The sequence below is a fragment of the Phyllostomus hastatus genome, unplaced genomic scaffold, assembly GCF_019186645.2.
Source record: "Phyllostomus hastatus isolate PE091 unplaced genomic scaffold, TTU_PhHast_1.1 phas_contig_17, whole genome shotgun sequence".
In the NCBI taxonomy this organism is placed as follows: domain Eukaryota; kingdom Metazoa; phylum Chordata; class Mammalia; order Chiroptera; family Phyllostomidae; genus Phyllostomus; species Phyllostomus hastatus.
The window spans coordinates 24,134,545-24,159,139 of record NW_025333664.1 but is presented as its reverse complement, the minus strand read 5'-3'; the positions used below and the strand labels follow the sequence as shown (position 1 = coordinate 24,159,139).

Genomic DNA, 24,595 nt, shown 5'->3' with positions numbered 1-24,595 from the left:
CCTGTCTGCCCCATTATTTTCACTCTCATGTACCTTGGCTCCTTGACACTTTCTCCCTTGGTGCCCCTCTGCTTTTCTGCACGTACAGCATACAGATGGGTGGGCTGCCCTGGCCAAGAGCCTTGGGGAAGTGCTCTGTCTTCACTGTCCATGAACCTGGACGCTATTACAGGGCAGACTGCATTCTGTCTGGCACTTCATAGGACTGTTTCACTAACACTGCCTCCCAACTCAGTGTTCAAAGGTAACTCGTGTCAAATTCTGTGCTTGTATACAGCTAGGGATGTGGTCAGACATGGGCAGTTGACTTGAGGCCGTATGTGCTGTTTTCTGAACTCCAAGGGGCTTATGGACTGACAGTGCCTTGATAAATATCTTCCCCTTGCGTCTGGGCCCAAGGGACCCTGTGCTGGCCTGACCTGGCTCACCGTGGGCATGGGCTGCCTGGGGAGGGAGGAGATAAAAGGCAAATACAGTTGACTACTGAGCAACACAGTTTGAACTTCATAGGTCTGTCTATATGCAGATTTTTTCAATAAATACTGTATTTTCTCCTCTAAGATTTGTAAAAACATTTTTTCTCTAGCTTACTTTGTCAGAATACAGTATATAATACATATAACATACAAAATACATGTTAATCGACTGTTATCGGTAATGCTTCCAGTCAACAGTAGGCTATTAGGACTTAAGTTTTGAGGGAATCAAAAGTTATATGCAGATTTTTTACTGTAATGTCCCTAACCCCGAAGTTGTTTAAGGGTCAGCTATGTTTTTCTCCTGAGTGGAGGGCAGGATCCGACACTAGTGGACAAACACTTCGTGTCCCGAGGGAGCGTATTGCCTCCCTTTGCCTGTAAAAGCAATGAATCAGGCTCCCTGATGTGTTGCTCTTACAACAGAGGATTATTCTACAATGAGAAAAGGACTGTATTACATCCCCAAGATTATGTGTATTACAGACATGCTAGCATTAGGAAATAATCTCAGTGCTTAAAAAGCTAGCAAGGCTCATTGTGATGTTGGCTTGAACGCAGAGCAGAGACATTTTACCATCATGCCCTGCTTTCAGAAGTATCTATAGATAGATGAAAGAGGTGAGCTTTGTTTTCTCCTGGGCTGCTGGAACCCTTTAGCCCAGGTTAGGACAGTCAAACAGACCTCAGAGATGTTTCTGCACTGTTGGGGATAGGCCAGACTGGTGAGACCTTGGCCACATCTGGGTATCCACTCCTGGATCCAAAGCAGAAGGAGCCTCCTGCCCAAGCAAAATGAACACGCCCACCGTGGCCTCTTCACCCTGTGCTCCAGATAACTGCTGTACCTGCCTCACGGACGGCATTTCCTCTTGGCAGGTGGCAGTTTGCATAGCTGGCCTAAGGAATGCTAGGCATAATCCTTTTGCTTGTTTCTCCATAAAGCAAAGCCCTTTTTCTATGTCCAGTTCTTGACCTAGAATCCCAAGCCCACAAGGTTTGTCTACATGGTGTTTGTGAGGCAAACGGCACTTTGGGCATGGTGCCCCTCAGCCTTTTCTGGCCAGGCCAGGCCTGTGTTTGAGTGCTACCCTGGTTGGCCTGTTTGCACTAGTCTGACTCACAGTTTCTTTTGCCCAGGAAGGTGCTAAACATAGTCCTAGGACCTTTGTAGGTCTTTACTCAGCCTTTCCTGGCTCCTCACTGCAAGATGCACCACAGCTATTCTTGTCTTCCACCCTTGGGAACCTCGTGGGCCTCTTGCAGGATCCGGCCCCCCATGTCTGCCCTCTCTGGAATGTGCTGAGCCTTCTAGAAGCCTGCCCGCTTCCCCACTGTGCCACCTTCTGAGCCTGGCCTCCTCACCTTGCCTCACTCAGTTTCCAGAGTCCCCAGTGACTTCCTGTGGCTGCACCAGGACATGGGGTTCTGGCATCAGGCTCGCCAGGCTGTCCTTCCTGTCTCCCCTTCAGCCTCCAGAGGGAGCGGGCGCACAGGCACCGCCAGTGTCACCTGCAGTAGGAGGTTTCCCTGACACTCTGTTTAAAGGTGGTCCATCTCAGTGTTAAAGCTTCCGAACAGAAAGGGCACGTGAGGAACCTTTTTAAATGGAATAAACAAAATGCTGCCCTGGCTGGTGTGACTCAGTGAATTGAGCATCAGCTTGCAAACCAAAAGATTGCCAGTTCAATACCCAGTCAGGGCGCATGCCTGAGTTTCGGGCCAGGACCCCAGTTGGGGGCATGTAAGAGGCAACCATTTGACGTTTTTCTTCCTCTCTTTCTCCCTCCCTTCCCTTCTCTCTAAAAATAAAATAAATAAAATATTTTTTAAAAATGGTAATACACTCTCCATTTGAATTTCTAATCATATACTGTTACCAAAACAAAGTCTTGTATGGAGACCTTGACAACAGAGGTTTTTTAAACATGTGATTCTGTATATTGCCATATACTGGTATATGCATGGACTGTCTGAGGTTGCACACCCCAAACTGGGTTTCAGTGCTTGCTCCTGGGGAGGGAAGCTAGGTAAAGCTCAGGGTACAGGAGAGGAGGGAGGAAGAAACTGTGCTGACTACCATTTTGTATTTTATGAATTTTATACCAAAAATATGTGTAAACCAATGAGGATGAGAAACTCAGACTCTCATGTGGGAAATGCCTACAGCATAGCTTCTATGGCAGCTGCCTTCGGCGGTCAGGTAGCACGTGTCTTTTTTCACACAGTTCATTTATTCAGCAGATCTTTGCCTGGTGCCGGCTCTAACCCAGCCCTGGGGGGTTGGGGAAGGCTCCTGGAAGAGATGCTATTCATATTATCTACTCATGAATGAAGAGTTGGGCCAGCCAAAGGGAGGGAAGAGATGGTTTCAGCCAAGGGAACAGCAAGCGCAAAGGGCCTGGTGCCCAGAGCAAGCCCAGGGCGCTGACATGCCGCACAGCAACTGGGTCAGGCCAAGAAGTGAAGATATTAGCCTACGTAATTGGACTGCGTTGGAATATTTTAAGTAGAGAAGTGAATAATAAGAGTATGCTTTTGAAGGTTACTCTAACTGCAGTAGGAAGAATCACCTGCACCAAAGGAAGCCTCGAAGTGGGGAGAGTGAGCAGTGACCTAGTGAAGACAGTGCTGAACTAGGTCAGTGGTAGCAGGGGTCGAGGGTGGACGATGGATCCAGGAGCTGTTTGGCACTCACCAGGCCAAGAGGAGGACTCAGGGCCTCCACAGCAGCCCAGGTTTGGGGAACTGGGCAGCCAATGTACCTTTTACCAAGTGACCAGAAGAGGAGGCAGAGCCTAAATGTGACTTACATTGAGTGAAACACCGAAAAGTAGGACCCGGCTCTCAGAACCAAGGAACCAGCAGATCCCATGCTGGCCTGTAAGCACTTAGGAGCAGGCTCCGTGCTCAGCAGGTGAGCTCTGACTCCCAACTCCCGACGCCTGTGGCCCGAGGCCCACTGCGTAGTCTTCCTGTGTGCTCTGTCCCCACTGTGATGTTGCGACCATGGGTGTGAAGCTCCCGATCCCTCTTCCCTGGTCACAAATGGGATGCATCCAGGTGATGTATGAGGTTAGATTCAGTCCTTAGCATTTTGGGATACTTCTCTCATAAGTATGAGTGGTGAGAGGAGAAAAGTGTCACTAACTTCTGCTTCAGACCAGAAGTAGGGGCCAGGGTTCCTAGAGGTTGCCTTAAACTGGTGATGGCCACTCATCCGAACCATGGACGGCAGCCCAGGCTGGTGGAAGTCACATGTCTCAGCTTCCTGCTGGTGTATGAGGCTGGTTTATGTGGTTTCTGTAGACATCCCATCTTGGGGGGTGTTCGGCTGACAGTGACGGTGGTGGTGGGGGCGGGGATAGGTTTCACTTAATGAGTTCTCACTGCCTGTAGGCCCTGTGGTGAACATTTTCCTGATAATCTGGAGGTGCGTGTCACTGTTTCCAACTAACGGGAGGAAAGTTGAACGGTATGCCTGTCAACTCATTCATTAGTAATTAGTGGAGCCCCAAATTCAAACTCAGATCTGCCTGGCTCTAAAATCCATACTATAATTTTTTGAACAATTTTATTTATTTATTTTTAGAGAGGGGAAGGGAAGGAGAAAGAGGGAGAGAAACATCAATGTGTGGTTGCCTTTCATGGGCCCCCAAGTGGGCACCTGGCCTTCAACCCAGGTGTGTGCCCTAGACTGGGAATCAACCCAGAGACCCTTTGGTTTGCAGGCTGGCACTCAGTCCACTGAGCCACACCAGCCAGGGCTGAGCCTTTTTAGATACAGAATTAATGATAACACCTGTGAGAATTCTATTAGAAAGAATATAAACATCAAAAACCTATAAATGAAATTATATTTAACAAAAAATTATGGGTAGTAGGAGATCAAAAAAGTTTAAAGTTGTTAAATGAAGTTACGAAGAGTTATACTCTTTAAAGATGTAAAAGTATCCACTAGAGGAGATAAAATTATAAATGTAACCAACCACAATATATGATGGTGGAGAAGTGGGAAGAATTTAAGACTATACCAACTTCCCCATCTATTATATTAAAAAGCAATAGACATTGTCTAAAGGTGACATTAAAGGAAATAGTAACTTAGATTTAATATTTTTAAATTTTTTAATCTTTTTATTTATTTTTTTTAACTGAAGAGAAGAAACTACAGGAATATTGTATCAGTAAAAATACCAGATTTAATATGCACAAAACCAAGAAAACCAATGATGCCAGATACCGAATTTATATCGCATTGTCCTTTGAATACCCAGCAGGAATTAATTTTTTTAAAGATTTTATTTATTTTATTTTTAGACAGAGGAAAGGAGGGAGAAAGAGAGGGAGAAAAACCTCAATGTGTGGTTGCCTCTCGAACACCCTCCATGGGGGACCTGGCCTGCAATCCAGGCATGTGCCCTGACAGGGAATCGAACCAGTGACCCTGTGGTTCTCAGGCTAGTACTCAATCTACTGAGCCACACCAGCCAAGTCTATGTTGATAATTCTTGAAGCCTGGTGATGGACACATGGGAATTCATTACACTGCTTTTTCTGTTTCTATGTTTGAAATTTTCACAATATTAAAATGTTAATAAAATGGTTGAATAATAAAAATGCAAATGTTCTTTATAGCAGAAATGGTATATATGCTATGATCATAATTATGTAAAAATAGGAATAAGTATGGAAAAGATATAATTCTGTTGGCGTGGTGGAATGCGTTAACTTCCCTGATTCTCAAATTCTCTTTGGTGTTGCAGATTTTACTTGTATACTTTCACAGAAAGGTTTGGAGTGGTCGTGGCCCACTCTACAACCTCTCGTCACGTGAGCCACTCTTCCTCATTGTATCATTACGTGATTGTCTGTGTTAGCACTTACCTCACAATTACGGGTGTGTGTGTGTGTGACTGCTTCTTTACTGTGCGCTCTGAGAATCTACTGGTTAGCACCTGACCTGTGGTTAGTGCCTGGTAAATGTCCATGGTCTGAACTGGTGAAGGTCATTGGCACCAGTTCCTGAGGAGGTCAGGGATAGGAGATGCGGAAAGGGCCCTTTGATGAAGAAGCTCAGGGTCTTAGCTGGAAAGCAGAATTGAGAAGATGGGAGGTGAGGAGGTGAGGCAGCTACAGTGCTGGGGCCATTCACTCCAAGCGGTGGCAGTGGCAGAAAGGGGAACAGAATGATGGCCGTGTCTGTTGGTGTTGGGGATCAGCAGTGTCTGTACAAAGGGGCACTGGAAGAGATGATGGGGAGGGAGCAAGGGCCCACTTTTGTATGAACCCTCAGCCCCACTCAGGACTCTGAAGGCTGAACAATTCTTGGTTTTATCCCCCAGGCCTGGTGAGTAATGTGGTGTTCACCAGTCACACTGTGGAGCAGAGGCACCCTCTCCTCGTTCAGCTGCAGAACCTCATCCGGGCTGCCAACCCTACTGCAGCCTTCATTCTTGCAGAAGACGGGATCGTCACCAGGTAAATCTACCAAGTGCGCGTCACCCCGCAGGGCAGGCGCTTTCTCAGACACAGCAGACACCCTCTGGCAATGTGCCACAGGGTCCTCTCACTGTCTCTAAGACCTGAGCATTGATGGATGCGCTTTTGATGCTGGGTAAACCACCAGCAGGACCCTATGTGGCAATATCCTGTACTGTTTTTAGGTATTTTAGTTTGATGCCTTTGCATTTTTATTCATTAAGGAATGAAAACCAATAATTTCTCAACGTTCCTTTGTTACCATGTAAGAAAAATGGGATAGGGGACATAGAGAAATCATGTTTTTACTTCATGGACTTGGGTTCACATTACAAACTAAAAGAAGAGAATTGGTGATTTCGTTCAGGGGTGTGTGTGTGTGTGTGTGTGTGAGAAAACAGCTGGTGTGTAGCAGTTTTGTTTGCTCAGTAAGGATACTAAAAGGTGTGCATTTTTATATAGTTTTGACTTTTGAGCAATGCAAATATTTTACATATTCAAAAATTAAACGAAATCAACAAGGAGGGGAAAACTTAAATACAAGCATAAAGTGAATTTACCTGCATGTTGAAGAGTAACCACACACACACACAATAATTAACTCAGGTAACTTTTTAACATAATCCTCTGTGTTGGAATCCAGATTCCAAACAACATCACTGATTAGAGAAGGGAGATCATAAATATGAAATGGGAAAGGTGAGGAAAACCCTGCAAATGTTGGAATTGAATTTGGGGGAATTCAAATTTGTTATTTCAAAAAGTGTATATTTACAAGCTCTCTCCATTCAAAGGGACCAGAAATACTAATACCACAGTAGCAGTAAACACCCTACCTCTAGTTCTTGGTTTCTATGCACCAGTCCACTGGAAGTTGTCAGGGCTCCTTGGAGGGTTGGCTCATTGCAGGTCTAGGGCAGGGGAAGTCCGAGGTGAGCCTGGAACATTTTATGCCAAAAAAGGAAAGGTTAGTGTAAATATGTTAAAAGGATATGAGAGCTAGCTTAAGAAACTCTCACTAGCCAAATTTGGAAGAACTTGAGCATAAGAGAAAACGGTAATAATGGACTATAGAACACGGAATAAAATGAGTCTGCAGCGATACTAACAAAATGGGGAGGGGCGGAAAGTGAATCTTTTTTAACAGAAGAATGCTAAGAAATAAATAAGGATTTCTAAAACCAGAAAGTCACCATCTTGTAACCTTTAGTATCATATTGAATTTAGGCAGGAATCTTCAAAGGATAGAAAAAGCAGTGGGTGACAGACTGTTGAGGAAAAGGATGTTTTCTAGTCTCAGAATCACTCCACAGACTACATACTACTTATGAAGAGGGAAAGTGCATTCACAACGGTGGGGAGCAGGGGCGGGTCCTGTAGTCATGATATTGACCAAAAGATTAAGCTTAGTAATGCCATCGTGTGCCTCCTCATGTGATGCTGTGGGAAGGACACAAGATCACCTGGGTATTCATCTTGCCAAAAATGTTTAATGGAATCTAATCACGAGGAAACAATCAGACAAACCCAGGTTGTGGGGCACAAGACCATTCCATGTACTCTTTGAACATGTCAACACCATGAGAAACAAACAAAGTTGCAGGAATTGTTCTGGATAAAAGGAAAATAAAGATTGTAGCCCTGGCTAGTGTGGCTCAGTGGATCGAACACCAGCCTGCGAAATGAGTAAATAAAATATTTTTAGAAAGAAAGAAAGAAAGAAAGAAAATAAAGATTGTAAACTTGATAAGTGATCCTTGATTGGATCTTGGGTCCCTTTGCCCCCTAAAAAGGGAAAATTTGAAAATGAATGTATATGAAATCAATACTTCTCCAGCTTTTTAAAAAAATATTTTATTTATTTTTAGAAAGGGAAAGGGAGAGAAAAGGGGAGAGAAACGTCGATGTGTGAGAGATACACCCATCAGTTGCCTCTCACACTCCCCCAACTGGGGACCTGGCCCACAACCCAGGCCTGTGCCCTGACTGGAATCCAATCAATAACCTTTTGGTTCACAGGCTGGCGTTCCATCCACTGAGCCATACCAGCCAGAACTCGTACTTTTGCTTGTTTGTTTTTAGACAGAAGGGAAAAGAGGGAGAAAGAGAAGGAGGGAAGCATTGATTGGCTGCCTCTCGCACACCCTACTAGGGACCTGGCCTGCAACCCAGGCATGTGCCCTGAGTAGGAATTGAACCCACTTCCCTCTGGTTTTCAGAACAATGCCCAACCCACTGAGCCACACCAGTCAGGGCTACTTCTCCAGCTCTTAATGTGCATATGAATATCTTGGGGATCTTATTAAAATGAGCGTTCTGATTCAGTACATCTGGAATGGGACCTGAGATGCTGCATTTCTGATGAGCTCCCAGGTGATACCTGTGCTGCTGCCCCACAACATTCTGTTCCTTGACAATAGTATTGTGGTTCTGTAAGAGAAAGCCCTTGTTCTTAGGAGATGCTTACTGAAATATTTAAGGGTGAAATAACAGGAAAAAATAGGTATGGTATATGTGCTTACAAGGTCTGTCCAGAAGGCATCCAGCCATGTAATATGAAAATAGAGACATCTAGCCCTGGCTAGTGTAGCTCAGTGGACTGAGCACCAATCTGCGAATCAAAGGGTCGTGGGTTCGATTACCAGTCAGGGCACATGCCTGGGTTGCAGGCCAGGTTCCCAGTAGGGGATGTGCAAGAGGCAACCAAACATTGATGTTTCTCTCTCTCCCTCCCCTCCCCTCTCTCTAAAAATAAATGTTTTAAAAAAGAAAGAAAATAGAGACATCTACTGAAGAAGATACAAGATATAAAAAAACATTGCACATAGGACAGTGATACCTCAGTCCCCTTCAAAATAGGCTCCTTGGGACCACACAGTTCTCCCAGTCCCTGTCAGCTGCCCTATCATATTTTCCTGAATCTCATCGACAGTCTGAAATCTCTTTTCTTTCAAAGGTGATTTTAGTTTTGGGAAAAGCCAGAAGTCACAGGGCACCAAATCTGGGCTGTAGGAGGGCTGAGTCACCTGGGTGATTTGATGTTTCGCCAAAAAACTCTGCACGAGACATGATGCATGAGCAGGCATGTTGTCGTAATGAAGCAACCAATCACCAGTTGCCCATAGCTGAGGCCTTCTGAATCATCGAATAGTTTGTTCAAGCTTCACACAAAATTTGATGCAGATTCATTGCTCTACTCACTCCATCATTTTGAATGTGCCCACAACACAGTGCACATGCTCACTCAAAAGCATCTACCGCCCCCACTGACTAGTACAGTGAAGTCATCATTCATGCATGTGTACTCCAGTCCTCTCTCCTGGCTGCCAAGTTACATCAGTGTCACGCAAACCCTTCTTGTTATGTTAGCAATGGCTGGACTTTTTTCAGACAGGTCTTGTATAAGGAACTTCCCAGACAAGAAAAAGTTGAAGGAGTTCATCACCACCAAACCAGGATTATATGAAATATTAAAGGGTCTTCTTTAAAAAGGAGGGAAATAAAGATAAAAAAAATATGAACAATAAAATAGCAATGAATACATATCTATCAACAACTGAATCTAAAAAAACAAAGGAAAGTTTTTCTGTACAGTCCTTGTTCGTTGTGTATGGGGACAGTGGGGAAAGAGAGCAAAACGTACAGTTAGTATTGATAGTCCTAATTAATCTGTTTCCTGTGTGTTTCCAAAGGAATGAAGACATCGAACTGATTCTGTCTGAAAACAGTTTTTCAAGTCCTCAGATGCTACGGTCTCGATATTTACTGTACCCTGGCTGGCAAGTATCATCATTGCAAAGTAGCTAAAATTTCTTTGTAAACCCAATGATTAATTTATTTACAGAAAACAAAACAAAACAAAAAAGAGACAAAGAGAAAAATGCCAGGTGTGTTCCACGAAGGTGACAATGACAGCTGGAACAACTTGCCATGTCCCAGTGGCTGCTGGCTTTTCAAGGAGCCCAGTGCTTTCTGTCTTGGATTCCAAATTGGGAGCCCAATTTGCTGGATGTTGAGAGTTAGCGAGACATCCTGTGGGCACCAGGCACAACCTCTAGTGAGGCTGAGGTGGTTGGCACGGAACCAAGGAGTCATAACCTTCCTGGGTGAGAGAGTCGCTCCTGAAGATACAGTCTGTCCTCTGAAGTTTCCACCCGACAGGTGGGTTCTCTGCTGATAGGGCCCGGGAGGTGATGCGTCTCTGCTGGAGGCCTCGCAGCTGGGAACCTCTCCTCCATAGGGGTAAGAGAAGGGAGACACTGCCAGGCGCACTGCAGTCACACTAATACCAGCAGCTCGCCAGCACTGACACACTGTTCTGAGACTGCGCACTCCGGCACGGTAACCACTGGCCACGTTTGGCTATTTAATACAATGTAAATGACTGGAAATTAAACAAAATGTAAAATGTAGTCATTCAGTCATATCAAACTTGATTGGAGTCACATTGTCCTTACTTAAACAGTAGGTGAGTAGCTCATCCCTTCTGCTTGAACAAGACAATTATATCTTTGCCAAAAAGAAACAGATGGAGCTTCTGGGGTGAAACCCTCCTCTCCGGTGGCTGCAGATCCTGACCCTTTTGCTGCCCACACCTGTGGGCCTGAGCCTGAGGCTTCTACTGTCTGCACCTGGTGCCTAGGGACACACCCCTCCTCCGGCCCTGACTCACTGTGGGCACGTGAACGCAGCTCAGGAACAGACTCTGCTGGAGGCACACTGATCAGCAGAGACCTGGGTGTGAGGGCTTCGTTAGAAGGCTCTGTGAATCTGGTCTGAAACCTCCCCTTTGACAGGAAAATCAGTTCGTGTACAGAATCGGAGATGGGGGGCCTTAATTCACTCCTTGGGCTCAGGAATAATTTAGTCGTTTAACAAGGCGGCAGCCATGGGACTCCTGCTCATCCCTGTACATTGCTCCCCTCCCCTCTTGGGTCAGTGGGTCAGGGCCCCACCTCATATGAATGGGCATCTGCTCCAGGACGTGCCCCATTCTATGCTGTGCAGATTCTCAGCCATCCTCCTTTCACAGCCCTCTCTGTTCTCATCGGCCTTGCCCCCGCCTTCCTGGTGGGAGAGTTTCTGGTCTGGGAAGAAACCTTTTGCTCTTACCTCAGCCCCTCCAGATTCCCCTAAGGGTTTGGACTCTGAGCACAGAAGCCAGAGAAACCCATGGTCTCCAAACTTGGGTCGGGGGAAGGGGAAAAGCACATGACGGTCTTGTAAAAAGGTTATGCCACCACCTGACTTTAAGAAATCACAAAAAGTAAGATGCTTCCAACAATATAAAATTCAAAACTGCAGTGCCATTTTAAAACAAAGGAAACTAATGAGAAAATACAGTAGATTGGAGGGAAATGTTGGCATCAAGTGTGGCAAAAGGTTGATACAATAATTGAAAATTTTGTGTAGCTACTTAAGAAAAATAACCTAGTCCATAGAGTTGCAGACACTTCACTTAGGATCAAGTACAGCTAGCAACCGTGCTAACAATTTGTCAGTGATAGTCAGAAATGAAAAGTGATGTCTCACTAGTATTCTAATTGACATTATTGCATTTAAACAAAAATATCTGTAGTAACCATTGCTGGAGGAACTGTTGTGAAACTGAAATGCCCATCTGCTGCTGGGGGTGGGACAGATGATCGCCCTCGAGGCGATTACGCCCTCTCCTGGACTGATTCCAGTCATGGGGATTCATCTGAAGAAAATAATTCAAAAGAAGAAATGACAGTTTCATCACCTTGGAAGCTAGGTGATGGGGGTTCATTATACTACTCTTCTATCTTTGCATATGTTTGAAATTTTCCATCATAAAAAGTTAAGTTTTTTAAATGCTCTGTATGTGGCCATATTCTTAATGAGTCTGTGGCAAGCATTATGTCTGCTGAACTCAAAACTGAGAAAACAGCGCAGAGACTTCCGGCCAAGATGGAGGCATAGGTAGACACACTGTGCCTTTTTGCACAACCAAAACTAAGGCCAACAAAAATTTAGAAACAAAAAAACAACCAGAACAGAGAAATGAACTGTATGGAAGTCTGACAACCATTCATCCAGACTGGGGTACCAGAAGGTGAAGAGGAAGAGCAACAAGTAGAAAACTTATTTGAACAAATAATAAAGGAGAACTTCCCCAATCTGGCAAAGGAAATAGACTTCCAGGAAGTCCAGGAAGCTCAGAGAGTCCCAAAGAGGTTGGACCCAAAAAGGAATACAACAAGGCACATCATAAGTACATTACCCAAGGTAAAAATGAAGGAGAAAATTCTAGAAGCAGCAAGAGATAAGGGGACAGTCACCTACAAAGGAATTCCCATCAGAATGTCAGCTGATTTCTCAAGAGACCTTTCAGGCAAGAAGGGGCTGGAAAGAAGTCTTCCAAGTCATGGAAGGCAAGGACCTACATCCCAGATTGCTCTATCCAGCAAAGCTTTCATTTAGATTGGAAGGGCAGATAAAGTGGTTCTCAGATAAGGCCAAGTTAAAGAAGTTCATCATCACCAAGCCCTTATTATATGAAATGTTAAAGGGCCTTATCTAAGAAAAAGAAGATAAAAAGTAATGAACAGTAAAAAAAGACATCAAACTCAGTTATTAACAACCATACCTAAAACAAAAGCAAACTAAGCAAACAAATAGAACAGGAACAGAAACACAGAAATGGAGATCACATGGAGGGTTAGCAACAGGGGAGTGGGAGGAGGAGAGAGGGGGAAAAGGTACAGAGAATAAGTAGCATAGATGGTAGGTAGAAAATAGACAGGGGGAGGGCAAGAATAGTATGGGAAATGTAGAAGCTAAAGAACTTGTGACACATGGACATGAACTAAAGTGGGGGGATGTGGGTGGGAGGGGGTGGGCAGGGTGGAGGGGCGTGAAGGAGGAAAATGGGACAGCTGTAATAGCATAATCAATAAAATATATATTTAAAAAAAGAAAAAGAAAGAAAATAGCGTAGAGATACCCCAGGCCTTAGGTCCTTCTAGAGAGAGTATACACAGCCAAATACACAGTCTGTTAACTGCCCTCAACAATGGCAGGACACAGTTGGAGCCCTTGAAACAGTGGGAGGGCGTTCTGAGGAAGAGCTCCAAGGGTACCTCGAAGGACAGAAAGGACCCCAGTCACAGGTGGGGCACGGCAGGCTTCAGAGGCGGAAGGGGTCTTTGGCTTCAGGAGAGTGGTGGTCTAACGGAGACAAAGCCCCCCTGCTCTAGTGAGGCAACCATTCTTCCTAGTCTCAAGGTGAAAGAGACATGTATACATTTAAACGTCTTATATACAAAATTGCCTACAAGTAAGAGACAATTCAAATAGTACAGGATAAATGGTATGTAGTTCACTTCAAAGGAGTATATAACACTCAAGGCCCCAATTACTTGTACTTAAAAAGTTTTTTAAAACTTTTAAAGGTATGAAGGTAAATTTGATCCTGGATCAGTCTTTCCACTAATGGTTCAGATCTGCGTGTGGTTTGGGCGTCCCCTGGAGAAGACTCGCTTTGTGGCCAAGTGTAAAGGTAAGCCTCGGCCAGGACGTGTCCCAGACTGCGCTTTTTAATATTAGAATTCTGTGTGCTGTCTCAGGCAGAGGGATTTGAGAACTCGGGAACCTCCCACCCCTGGAAACAATGGCAGAGCCGCTGGGGAGGACTGGGGGGGATAGAATCCATGGACCCCAGACCCTAGAGTAAGATGCCTCCCCAAGTCCCTAACCCTCCCAGCTGTGCCACCCTGAAGTTGATCTCTACCCCAAGGCAGGTGACAGTTCTGTTCTCTTCCTCCACCAGCAATTCAGTCCTCCATCAAGCCAAGTCCCTTCTCTGGAAACATCTACCACATCCTGGGCAAAGTGAAGTTTTCAGGTAACTGGGGGGTTGGATTTGGGAGCCCTGCGCTATGGAGTCCATAGCCTCCACTGGTCTTGTGCAGACTGCTGATGCTTCTCAGGCTCTGTGTCAGAAATCCTCCCCTGGGGGCCTTCCACCACTGACCTCTTCCAGTCGCCCCTCTCAGCCAAGGGCCCTCCTTTCTTCAGGGCCTTCTGCTCTACAGTGGAGGACCCATCTGTCCCCCTTCCCCTGGATGGTCTGCCTAGGGCCTCTCCTCATAGTGCCTTGACTCCTTGTTCCAGAGACGCAAACCGTCATCCGTGGCTTCTTTCTAGACTTACCACCAGGAGCTGCCCCGACGCTGAGCTCTCCAGCTCCCGATCTGTTTCTGTCAGTCACTTGCCTTCTCCCTTCTGCCCAGTAGGCCTGGTCACCAGCCTCAGACCTCTGGAGCCCCTGGGACCTGAAGTCTGTCTTTCCTGGGCGGGGGGTCAGGGAAGGCGGCAAAACAAGAAGGAGTTGCTCAGCTCTACATCAAGGAAGGGAAGACTGTTCCAGAGGAGAGGCACAGCATGTGCTGTGGACCCGAGGCCAACGGGGCACACGTCAGGAACCAAACAGGGTGTATGTGGCTGGGGTCTAGGGCAAGGGAGGGATTGTGTCCATTAGGGTGTCTTTGGCTCTTATTACAAAAACTCCACGTCCACCAGTGGGTGTTAGCTACATAACAGGAAGCCGAGAGGCTGGGCCCCATAGCAAGGCCACTGAGGACCTAGGTAACGTGTGGCTCTGCAATCTTCTACTCTTGGTGTCAGGTTGTCCGCAGGTACCCAGCCCTCATGGTGGCCAGGTAGCACTGCAGGTCCTGGTGTCAAAGCCAGGCACAACATCCAGCCGACAGAGGGGCAGGCTCTTCCTGGGGTGTGCTCATCAGCGCAGACCCCCTTGCTGAAGTGCCTCCTCCCAGTTCCACAGCAGGTGTCTGCTCACGTTGGCCAGGACTGAGCTACCGTGCCTTCCAGGACTCGTGACAAATGGGGAATTGGTGTTGGAGGAAGAAGGGGTGCTGGGCAGGCAACCATTGGTGTCTGCTACAGGGAGCTGCTGAGGGTTGCAAGCATGGAACCATCTGGGTCTTCAAACGGAAGAATTAGATAACATAACCTGTAAAAAAGAATCTCTCAAGGTCCTTAACCTGTACCAGTGGCCTAATCGGTACCACCGAGTCTGAAACTCGGGCCCTCTCCTCAAGGCCTCTTCCCTCCGGCGCCAGCAGATAAGCCCCCGCCCGTGTCGGGGATCTTAGTGCCTTCATCTTCCATCCCCGGTCACGAGCTCCTTTTCTCCTTTATTTCTACCTCTCATCAACCTCTTTCTAGTTCAGGTTAACCTCTCTCTGTCCTGGATCCCGTTCTCATCCTGCCTTTTAGGGGCACCCCGACCTTTTCTCTTACAGTCCCCTTCTGGGTTAACCGTGCCCATCTGATCACTGAGTCGGCCAGCCTGGAAACGTACACTGCTCCTGCCTCTCTCACGTCACCCTCTCTCGCTTGCCAGCGAGCACATCAGCTCTGCACTTCCTGTGAATCTGTCCCGACCATCAGTCCTGCGTCAGTTCCCAGTGTAGCCGTATCCTTTGGGCCCTTGTCTCCGGGACCCACCTGTGTTCTCCTTGCAGACTCGGAGAAGACCATGGAGGTCTGCCACAACACTCTGGCCAATTCCCTGAGCATCGCGCCCGTCCTGGAGGGACCCACGCCGCCACCCAGCTCCCGAGGCACACCTCAGGACGGCAGCGGGCAGCAGGAGTGCTACCTCGTGTTCATCGGCTGCTCCCTGAAGGAAGACAGCGTCAAGGACTGGCTGCGGCAGTCGGCGAAGCAGGTGGTTTTTGCATCCCGGACAAACCTGGCACAGACATGACCAGCACACCTCAGGGCTGCTGCTGGCCTTGAGGCAGAAGCCCCTCCCTGGTGCCTGCCCCATGGCCCGCCTTCAGGCTCAGCCAGAGTTTTCAGGGACCCCTAGAGAGTGGGGGCAGCCACTCGGGGCAGACTCAAGGCTGGCTTGTTCTCGCAGCCATTTCCAGTTTTACTTCCAAAAGCAGACTGGAGTTATAAGGTGGGTGAAACCTAGTAGTTCCGTGCGGAACCTGGGTCAAACTGGCTGTTCCCTAGCTGAACCAATTCAGAGACTCTCCTGAAGAGACTCTCAGAGGTTCTGAGCCCAGAATCTCCTGTTCTTGGGCTTTCTCTCTAGAAAGGAATGAACAATAAAGATATATTTAGAGCCTTTTGCAATCCAAGACTCCAGGCATGCGTAACAGTGACCCTAGGCCCTGGGGACAGGTGCAGGGGAAGAGTGGCTTTCCTGTAGATGCACTCAGCTTCTTTGGTGCAATACTGCAACCACAACCACCAGACAAACCGGACTGGAGTTAAAATTCTTAAGTACACTGCAAGCTTTGGTGTTGAGCTTCTTCACACAGCATCAGGAGGTCATCCTAGAACTCTGGAAATGGAGTTGTCCGGGGCCTGGGGCCTTGCAGAAGCTGTTTTTGGGACCTGTCTTTTATACTGAGGAATGGCTGCCTGTCAGCTGTGTCTTTCTCAGACTTACCTGGTAAACTAGGTGGTGCTTGATGATGGGACTTCATCCCTTTGTCTGCATGTCTGTCACTGGTGGGCCTTAGTGCTAAGAATCTGCAGAGGCAGGAACATGCCTATTTGCAAACAAACTGGCCTTCCTCTGCTGCTGCTCCCAGCACACAAGGCCCTGTCGTAGGAAAGTGTCTTCTCAAGGGGCAGACGGGCAGGATGTTGTGTCCAGGCCATGGCCGCACTTGCTTTCCCCTCTGTTGGGACCTGAGTCGTATAACTGGCCCCTTCAGCCCCCACTGGCCCAGGTGCTCCCTCAGCCCTGTTGGGACCTGACCCCTCCCTCCATCTCTACACAGAAGCCTCAGAGGAAAGCCCTGAAGACCAGGGGTATGCTGACCCAGCAGGAGATCAGGAACATCCATGTGAGTACCCTGCCCAAGGGGCTTGAGCCCCCTCCGCGTCCCAAGGCCCTCGTGCACTGTGTAGCTTCCCCCTTTAGGGTTTGCTGGTGTTATCTGGGCCTGAGATCTAGAAGAACCGACGTCTGTGGGAGGAACATGGGGCCCCCTGTTCAAACAGCTGAAGAAGTTTTTGTCTCCTTCCCACCCCCTTGTCCTGGATAAACCCAACAAGGGCTCAGGAAAAACTATCTAGGTCCTGAAGCTGTTCACGGGCAGGGTGTGGAATGCTGAGGTCAGGATAAGAAGCCCCTTGATGGGCCCTCCCATCCTCCAGGCTGACTCCCAGCCTCTGCCCCAGTCCCTCCCCCCACAGGGCCCTTTTCCTGAGAGGTTTGGGGGCAGAGGCTAAAAGAGCACAGGGGTCCTGGCTGGTTTTCTGAGTTGGTTGAAGCGTTGTCCCCTGCACCAGAAGGTTGAAGGTTCAGTGCCCAGTTGGGGCACATATGGGAGGCAACTGCTCAATATCTCTCTCAATCTCTCTCTCTCTCTCTCTCTCTCTCTCTCTCTCTCTCTCTCTCTCTCTCTCAGCAATGAAACATCCTTAAGTGAGGACTTAAAAAATAACACAAAAAATTCAAAATTAAACAAATGAAAATAAAGAAACACAGGGTACAGGCCCCAGCGTGGGCTGCGCCACCCGTCCCAGTGAGGAGCCGGCGGGCAGGAGAGTGCTCTGGGACGGCAGGAGCCCCTGCTCTGCATGTGGGGAGGCCCCACCATAGCCGGGCCCTACAGGGCCTGGGCAACCCTGGATGCTTCTGGGAAGGGCACTGTGGGCAGCTAGCTCAGAAGGACGTCCTTACAGCATGTGCTCCCTCAGAGGCAGACGAACAAAGATTTGAGTGCAAGCAGTTTATTTTGGAAACGATTCTAGGAGACACCAGTAGGGAAATGGGAAAGTAAGAGAGAGAAGGAGGGGAGACAAGCCACAAAGGGCATGTTACCCAACCAGTGCCACTGTGGACGACTGGAGCTTAATCTTGTCAGGGACTCCCGGAGTTCCCCGCTGAGAGCTGGCCGACCCTCCATGGGTCACTGCCGAGGGGAGGCCTTAGTTCCTGGCACATAGCCTTCTGCGGCCGGCCGAGCAGGCTGTCTTGCTAGGATAATAGGTTTGGTTGTGTTTTTAATGAATGAGTAAATGAAAGAAAGTGGTCAGATAATTCTAACAGGACTCTTTTTTCCTAAAGGTGAAACGCCACCTGGACCCCCTGCCTGCAGGCTACTTTTATAATGGCACCCAGTTCGTCAATTTCTTTGGTGACAAGACTGATTTCCACCCGCGTATCCTTGGAATCTGGGGCAGCGAGGCTGGTGGGGTGTGGAAACCTGTCAGAGTGACACTGGAGATGCCGCAGCCCAGCCCCAGGAGCAGCCGGGTTCTGGGAACACAGCAAATCCCAGCGGCGTGCTGCATTTTGACCTCTCTCAGTCATTACAATTGAATTTCTCCTTCATTCAGTGATGGCTGGTGTAACTCTGTGGGCTGAGTTTAAATGCAGCCGCGGTGGCATGCTCCATTCTGTGGTCATCAGGGTCGTTGCGATTTACAGGTTGGAGACTGGGCCTGGTGACAGTGGTCAATCTGTGAGAAGGCGGATAGGGGTGCGTCCGCGTGCCAGTGGACGCTGCAGGGCTCAGTTCTAAGACCCTGTGCCAACCCCTGTCACATCCTTTGTAGCCCTGGTGCTGCCAGGATATAAAAGAGCCCGTCAGACACCCTCTGTGTGTGCTGGGCACTCACTACCTCAGAGTCCCCACCTCACCTGCCCACAGGTCGCTCCGGGCCAGGGCAGGCTTTTCTGTCCTCGAGGTTCACAACTCTCTTCCTTAACGAGCTGCCAGTCATGGACCAGTTCATGAACGACTACGTGGAAGAAGCCAACCGGGAAATCGAGAAGTACAACCGTGAGCTGGAGCAGCAGGAATATCACGACCTCTTTGAGCAGAAGCCTTAGAGGAAGGCTGCAGAGTGTCCACTCTGGATGGAGGTGGACAGAATGGGCTGTCTGAGCCCCAGTTCCACGAGGCCCCTCCCTGGAGGGGCTCTTTGTTCTCCTTGGCCTTTGAGTGCTGGCTTGAGTGCATGTCGTCTTTTTTCTCTCTGCAGCGCTGAAGAGCATCACCTGCACCACAGACTGGGGGGAGGGGTCCTCACCGAGGCTGAGCAGACAGTGACTGCGCCGTGTGTGCGGCTGGCAGTCCAGGACTTCTAGGTCTCTGATAACAGTGTCTCCTTTGGGCTGTTGCGGCACCGTACGAGGGAGGGGAAGGTTTTTGGATTGCACAGAGGAGCTGCTGGGATGCAGAAGGAACCCTAGCTACCCAAACTGGGACCACTCCTGGGGAGGGCCAGGCCACCACAGACTTCAGGCCTCAAGACAGTGACCCAGAAAAGCCCTATCCCCAGTGCCTGCCTCCCTGGCCAGGCCCCTTCCACTGAAGGAGCTGGCCCTGCTGGCCCCGGGCCCAGCTCTGGGGCGAGCAGCGTAAGTCCTTCCCCAGCCCAGCCCAGAGCCAGAAGCTTGGGCTGAGGTCAATAGCTTGTTTTAAAACGAGGGGATTTTCCTTATGGACTAAACAGGAAAGGTGTGCTGCCCTCCAGACGTGGATGGCTGTTGAATTGACACAAGCAGCCCGCCTTGGGATTGGTTTGAGTTCCTCTCGTGGTATCACTCTGGTCTGCCTAATTCAGGGACCAGAGCGAGCCTGTTGCTGGAACCTCCCTGGCAATGCTTTGCCTCACTGTTGAGGGGAGTGTCCTGCAACTGCTTAGTCTTAAGCACTGATCACGATTGTGTGTCCTTGAAGGGGGTTCAGTCTCTTGCACCCGACCCTCCCCTCAGCCTTACCAAGGAAGGCCTGGTCTGCAGCCACAAATTAGAGAAAACCCATGCCCCTGAGCATTGTTCCTAGCCCTGGACCTTTGGGCTCCAGGGGGCCAGGAATTTCAGAGAATCCCGGTATCCAAATTAGAATTCCTTCCAGTGGCTTTGTTTTTGGATGGACCGTAAAGCAGAGGGGAATTACAAGTGTGTCCCTCCTGAAGTTGTGCCTGACCTCCAGAATCCATGTGGCAGAGGGGGTCATGAGCACTGATATTTAGGTGATATCTGTTAGGACTTCAGCGCCTCAGCTGCCTAGATTGTAAATGCTTTCTGAAGTTCACTTTTTTTTTTTTTGCATGCCTTAGGAACAGCCACATAGGCAAAACCAGCAATGTTTCCAATAATGTAGGGGGTTTGAGAAAAGCCCCTGGTGCAGAGGAGAGTTGGGACAGGACGAAGCACACGTGGTCCGTGTGCCTGCTCACACGGGGGTCTGCCTGCAAGTCCTAAAGCAGTTGTCACAGGGGCTTGTTGGTGACATGAACTGACTTATATTAGAAAAAAAAAATTTGTATTTGAAGCCAAATGAACAAAACTCCAGGATCACTGGTTAAGAAATCTTGCATGCAGAAAAGCTTCTGAAAAGGCCCGTGTGCTCCAGTCCCAGCTCCCATAGCCACTGGTGACAAGGCCCCAAGTCAGAGAGCCCCTGATGTCTGGCTGGCCAGAGCTTGGGGTTCACAGTGGGCCTGCCTCTGCTCCAGAATCAATAACATAGATCTTAAGTGCAATTGATAAAATAAGCAATGAGTTACTGTAGCTTCCTTTAGCTCTACTGAGCTCTTTTTAAAAACTCAAACTTGAGCAGCCTTAGAAAAGGGGGAGTTGGGTGGGTGGGTGGGGTGGGTGGGACCATAGGCCATTTCCTCCAGGGGGGTTGCTGTGAAGTTTTAAATGAAAGCTCTAGATCTGGGAGCTCTAGCCATCTCCTGGCTGCTGCACAAGAGAGTTTTTAAAGAGGGGTCGGAGCCCGCCCGTAACAGCGGGTCTCCCCACTGCGTGGGGCTATACTTACACGTGGTGGTTTCTGACCATTGTCCGTGGAAATGCTCTCTCACCAACTTGCCCCACTGTCCCGATTCCTCTCCTCTTAGAGGAAAAACTGTGATTACCTCAACTCGAATATGAAACTGTGATTGCAAAAAAGTCAAAACGTTAAGTCTAAAAGCCAAAAGGCAAAACTGGCTACGGCCTCCTTAGCCACTCCTCAGCCTGCTCAGGAGTGTGAAGGGGCACACAGGTGACAGGGCATTTCATTCCTTGGGGCACACTCTCCGTGCCCCCGATGAAGAGGCAACACTAGCGGTGCGCAGTGTGAGCTCCTTGAGGACGGAGGCCAGGAGGATGCGTCCTCCCCGCACTGCCCCTCCCAGACCTGCGGGCCCCTGGGTCCTGACTGTGAAGTTTAACGTCCACTTGATTCTTGCAGGGGAGGGTGGGGCCCTGACACTGTGCTTCAGATTTTGACGGTAGAAGTGGATGCAAAGGACCCAGCAACGACATCGGGTGCGGGTTCCTAGGAATAGGCGGGAGTCCTCCAGGGGCTTACATGCTTTTTGCCAACTTTCCTGTTAGCAGCTTCGGTTTTGTATCACCCAGAGTGAGTGTGATAATGTTGAAATCGCTGAAGTTATGGGTCATGTTACGTTTTGATGTGGGATTCTTCTTTCATTTTATTACTATTTTGATTTGAAGGAGGAGGCAGAAATCGGAGAAAAGGGACTGCCCTCGGAAGGGGCTGCTGACCAGGGGTCACGCTGGGCCCCCTAAGCCCTGAGGGCTCTCCGACCTGAGGCCTGGACGCTGGGGCCTGCAGGTCACAGGAAAAACTTCCCTCCTGAATTCAGTTAGGATTTTGGAGAATTTTTGCACAGTAATAAGCTCTGAGTTGCTCTTCAGGCTTCTCAAAAGGGAAAAGTTAACTCAAAGATTGTGAATTATTAAGTATTCATTCCAGCCACGATGCTGACCTAGTTGGATAGTCGTACCTCAAAGAGTAGGTGAGAAATGGCTTCCTCATTGTCTTAGGTTGTCAAATACTAATGACAGAAGAAGAGCTCACTTACGTGCCAAAATTCACTTTTATACTAGTTTTTCAGTGCTTTAATATTTGTGACTTAAATTTTACAACTCATTTACAAACACTACTGTAACTTCAGTGAAACTGAGTTGTGTGATTGAAGCTTTTTGCTTATTATAGTATTTATTACACTACTTAATTCCGTAAATATATAAAAGTAGTCTTCAATTTATTTTTATATTATTTTACATGTTTTTACCTGCAGTTGTGTATTTGAATTTACCTTGGTAACTGAGACATAATGCTAAGGATCAATAAACTATCTCTGTACAAGCAAGGCCTCCCTAAGTTGCCTGTCCCTGTAAACTCAGTCCCGAGGTGTCCCTGTGAAACCGGAAAAGACACTGCCGTTCGGGCTGCCTGTCACTACCAAACCCAATAAGCAGAGACAGGGATTGAATCTTTATGGATGCTTTATTCAGATGGCCAGAGATCTGAGAAGATGGTGGGTTCATACACTAACAGACCATCTTAAATTCCATTTTAAAATGGCCCTTTTAATAAGGAGAACAAAACTAGGTAAGGGGGTTGGAATTCAGGGAAAAGTTAATAGGATTCAGCATTCTCGCCCTGGGCAGTGGTCTTAAGCTGCGCCCCAGGCAGAGGTCATCTCACCTGGAGTAAGGTGGCTGAGATACCATCTTGATTGCTTGCAGTCTTCCTGAGGCACAGAGGTGGGACTGCTTGTGGTCTCCTGGAATCAGAGTGGGTCATACCTTCAGTTCCTGGAGCAAAAGCTTTTACATGCATCGATTACTAAACTTATTAGCTATTACTTAAACTAAAATTTTCCAACCCTTAGTCCCCTGTCACCTGGGGTAGGGTTGAGGAAATGGCCCACAGCCTGGGACTGGGGACTTTCCCCTAAGCTTTCCAGGAAGCTTCTCTGCTGGGGCTCCCACTCTCCTCCCCACACCCCAGAAAGGCCTTCAGAGACTAGAATTCTGTGTGGAGACCACCCTGGCTTGGGTGCGGGCACTCTGGAGCACTCCCAGGGAAAAGCCATCCCACCCTCCTAGGCCCCTATGAGAAGTCACATCTGCCGACACACCCACCCTGGCCTCAGAGGGCGGAGAGAGCTGTGGGTTCTGCTGAGCCCTAGGCTGCAGCAGAAACCAAGGCTCCAGAGGCTAGTCAACTGGTTTAATCCCAGTCAGAGCTCCTTGAGGTGGCCACTCCACCCTACTTTACAAGTGGGCGGCGACCAAAACACGAAGGATGCAGTGGCTGTCCCAGGTGACAGAGACTTGTCTTTGCCCTGACAAGGTCCTTGCCCGCCTTGGATCTCAGACGCCCTCCCTGGACTCCCAGGGGCATGGGCCTTGGGACCCACGTTCCAAGGCAGAGGGCGCCACAGCCCCGGAACTCTAGAGCAGCGATTTTCAACCGGTGCACCATGAGATTTTTTTTCAAGCGTGCAACACCTGACTATGAAGTCAGGGGCACCTCCCTCCCTCTCTTTAGACTGTCAGATAAAATGACAACAGGCAACACAACAAAAGCCATGTGGTATAAGTGAATCAAAACTTCTTTTGTCAGGCCGGCAAAATACATATTTCTTTGGTGTGCCACAGAATTTTAGAAACTAGTTTTTGTGTGCCATGAGATGAAAAAAGGTGGAAAATAACTGCTGTAGAGGAACAAACGCCAAGTGCCCAACTTTCCCCGTGCAGGCGCTCGCCTCACCTGCCTCACCTACCCCGCGCTTCCTGCTCGCAGGGCTGCCAGCTGGGCGCCAATCACACCCCGACTGAGCAGGGAGATGGGGCCCCCTCCCTTTCCAGACCAGGGCTGACTAGGGAGGGGCACCACCTCCAGGCAGCGTGTCCACAGAGACCCTACTTCCTGTCCCACCCTCCGCACAGGCCTCCGGACAGGCCTCCGGACAGGGGAAGTGTCCTGCTGGGAAGGTTTGGAAGCTGGCCCACAGGGGAGGCTGGAGGCTCTCTCAGACGTGGGGGGATGGGGTGGGGTGCGGGGGTGGAGGGGATGTTGGTCTAGATGTTCTGTATGATCAGTTAGGTACAACCAAATGCAAAACTGCCTGAGAGGAGCCCAGAGAACTGGGGGGAGCAGGTTGGCAGCCGTGTGGTGTACCTGACTACCTCTTTCCCCAGAGCCTCCAGCCTCCCGCCTGCAGGGCCAGGTCTGAATCTTGACAGAGATCCTGTGCTTGCCCTTCCCAGAAACCACCAGGGTTTGGGGGTTACCCACAGAGAATTGCCAGGGAAGTGGGGGAGACAGTGAATGAGGAAGGGCTCCTGGACTGGATGAGCTTTGAAGGCCAGGATGACCTACAGGCCAAGAAGCCTGGGAACCAAGAAAGGGGCCCATTCCCAACCTGGAACCCACAGGGGACGACTGGGCATGCGTGACAGTGGAGCCCCAGAATCCAGAAATGCTGGTGGGATAGGCATGTAGCAATTGTAAGGGAGTAGAGGGTCTCAGGTGAAGCTGCTGAGAATCAGAGCACTCCAAGGAGCCTGGAGAAATACCAGTGCATTAATATCTACCGGACAATACAATTTAGAGAACAGTCACTCCCAAAGAAAATGACCATACGCCCCACTTCTGGCCCATGATGGGAAGGGCACGGCTTGGTTCCCGGCAGGGGAGTCCGGGGCAGTACCAGCTTCTGGTACGGCTGGGCCGAGGAACTCAGATTTCTTCGGAGCCCTCTCTCTCCGTCCACATTCTCCCCTGGCGTGAAGCTTCCTCTACACCACCAGCAGCCTAACACCGTCAAAGGCAAGACCCACCCTTTCTCTCTAGACA

At 48.8% G+C, this 24,595-nt stretch overlaps 1 protein-coding gene and 1 non-coding gene across 3 annotated transcripts in view; one reads left to right on the top strand and one right to left on the bottom strand.

Annotated features, from left to right (window-relative positions):
* DNAAF9 (dynein axonemal assembly factor 9) overlaps nt 1-20,556 on the top strand; it is a 123,453-nt gene extending 102,897 nt beyond the window's left edge. For both annotated transcript variants that reach the window (XM_045833442.1, XM_045833441.1), the window contains exons 30-37: nt 5,822-5,957; nt 9,650-9,736; nt 13,373-13,479; nt 13,750-13,824; nt 15,470-15,675; nt 16,748-16,813; nt 18,043-18,136; nt 18,698-20,556. In XM_045833442.1, the coding sequence (XP_045689398.1) occupies nt 5,822-5,957; nt 9,650-9,736; nt 13,373-13,479; nt 13,750-13,824; nt 15,470-15,675; nt 16,748-16,813; nt 18,043-18,136; nt 18,698-18,810 (884 nt within the window). In that variant the 3' untranslated portion in view covers nt 18,811-20,556. The remainder of the gene's footprint in view (nt 1-5,821; nt 5,958-9,649; nt 9,737-13,372; nt 13,480-13,749; nt 13,825-15,469; nt 15,676-16,747; nt 16,814-18,042; nt 18,137-18,697) is intronic.
* LOC123815403 lies at nt 4,654-4,755 on the bottom strand. Its single transcript, XR_006785070.1, has one exon. It is a non-coding gene; the product is annotated as a small nucleolar RNA SNORA8 (small nucleolar RNA).
* Nucleotides 20,557-24,595: the final 4,039 nt, after the last annotated feature.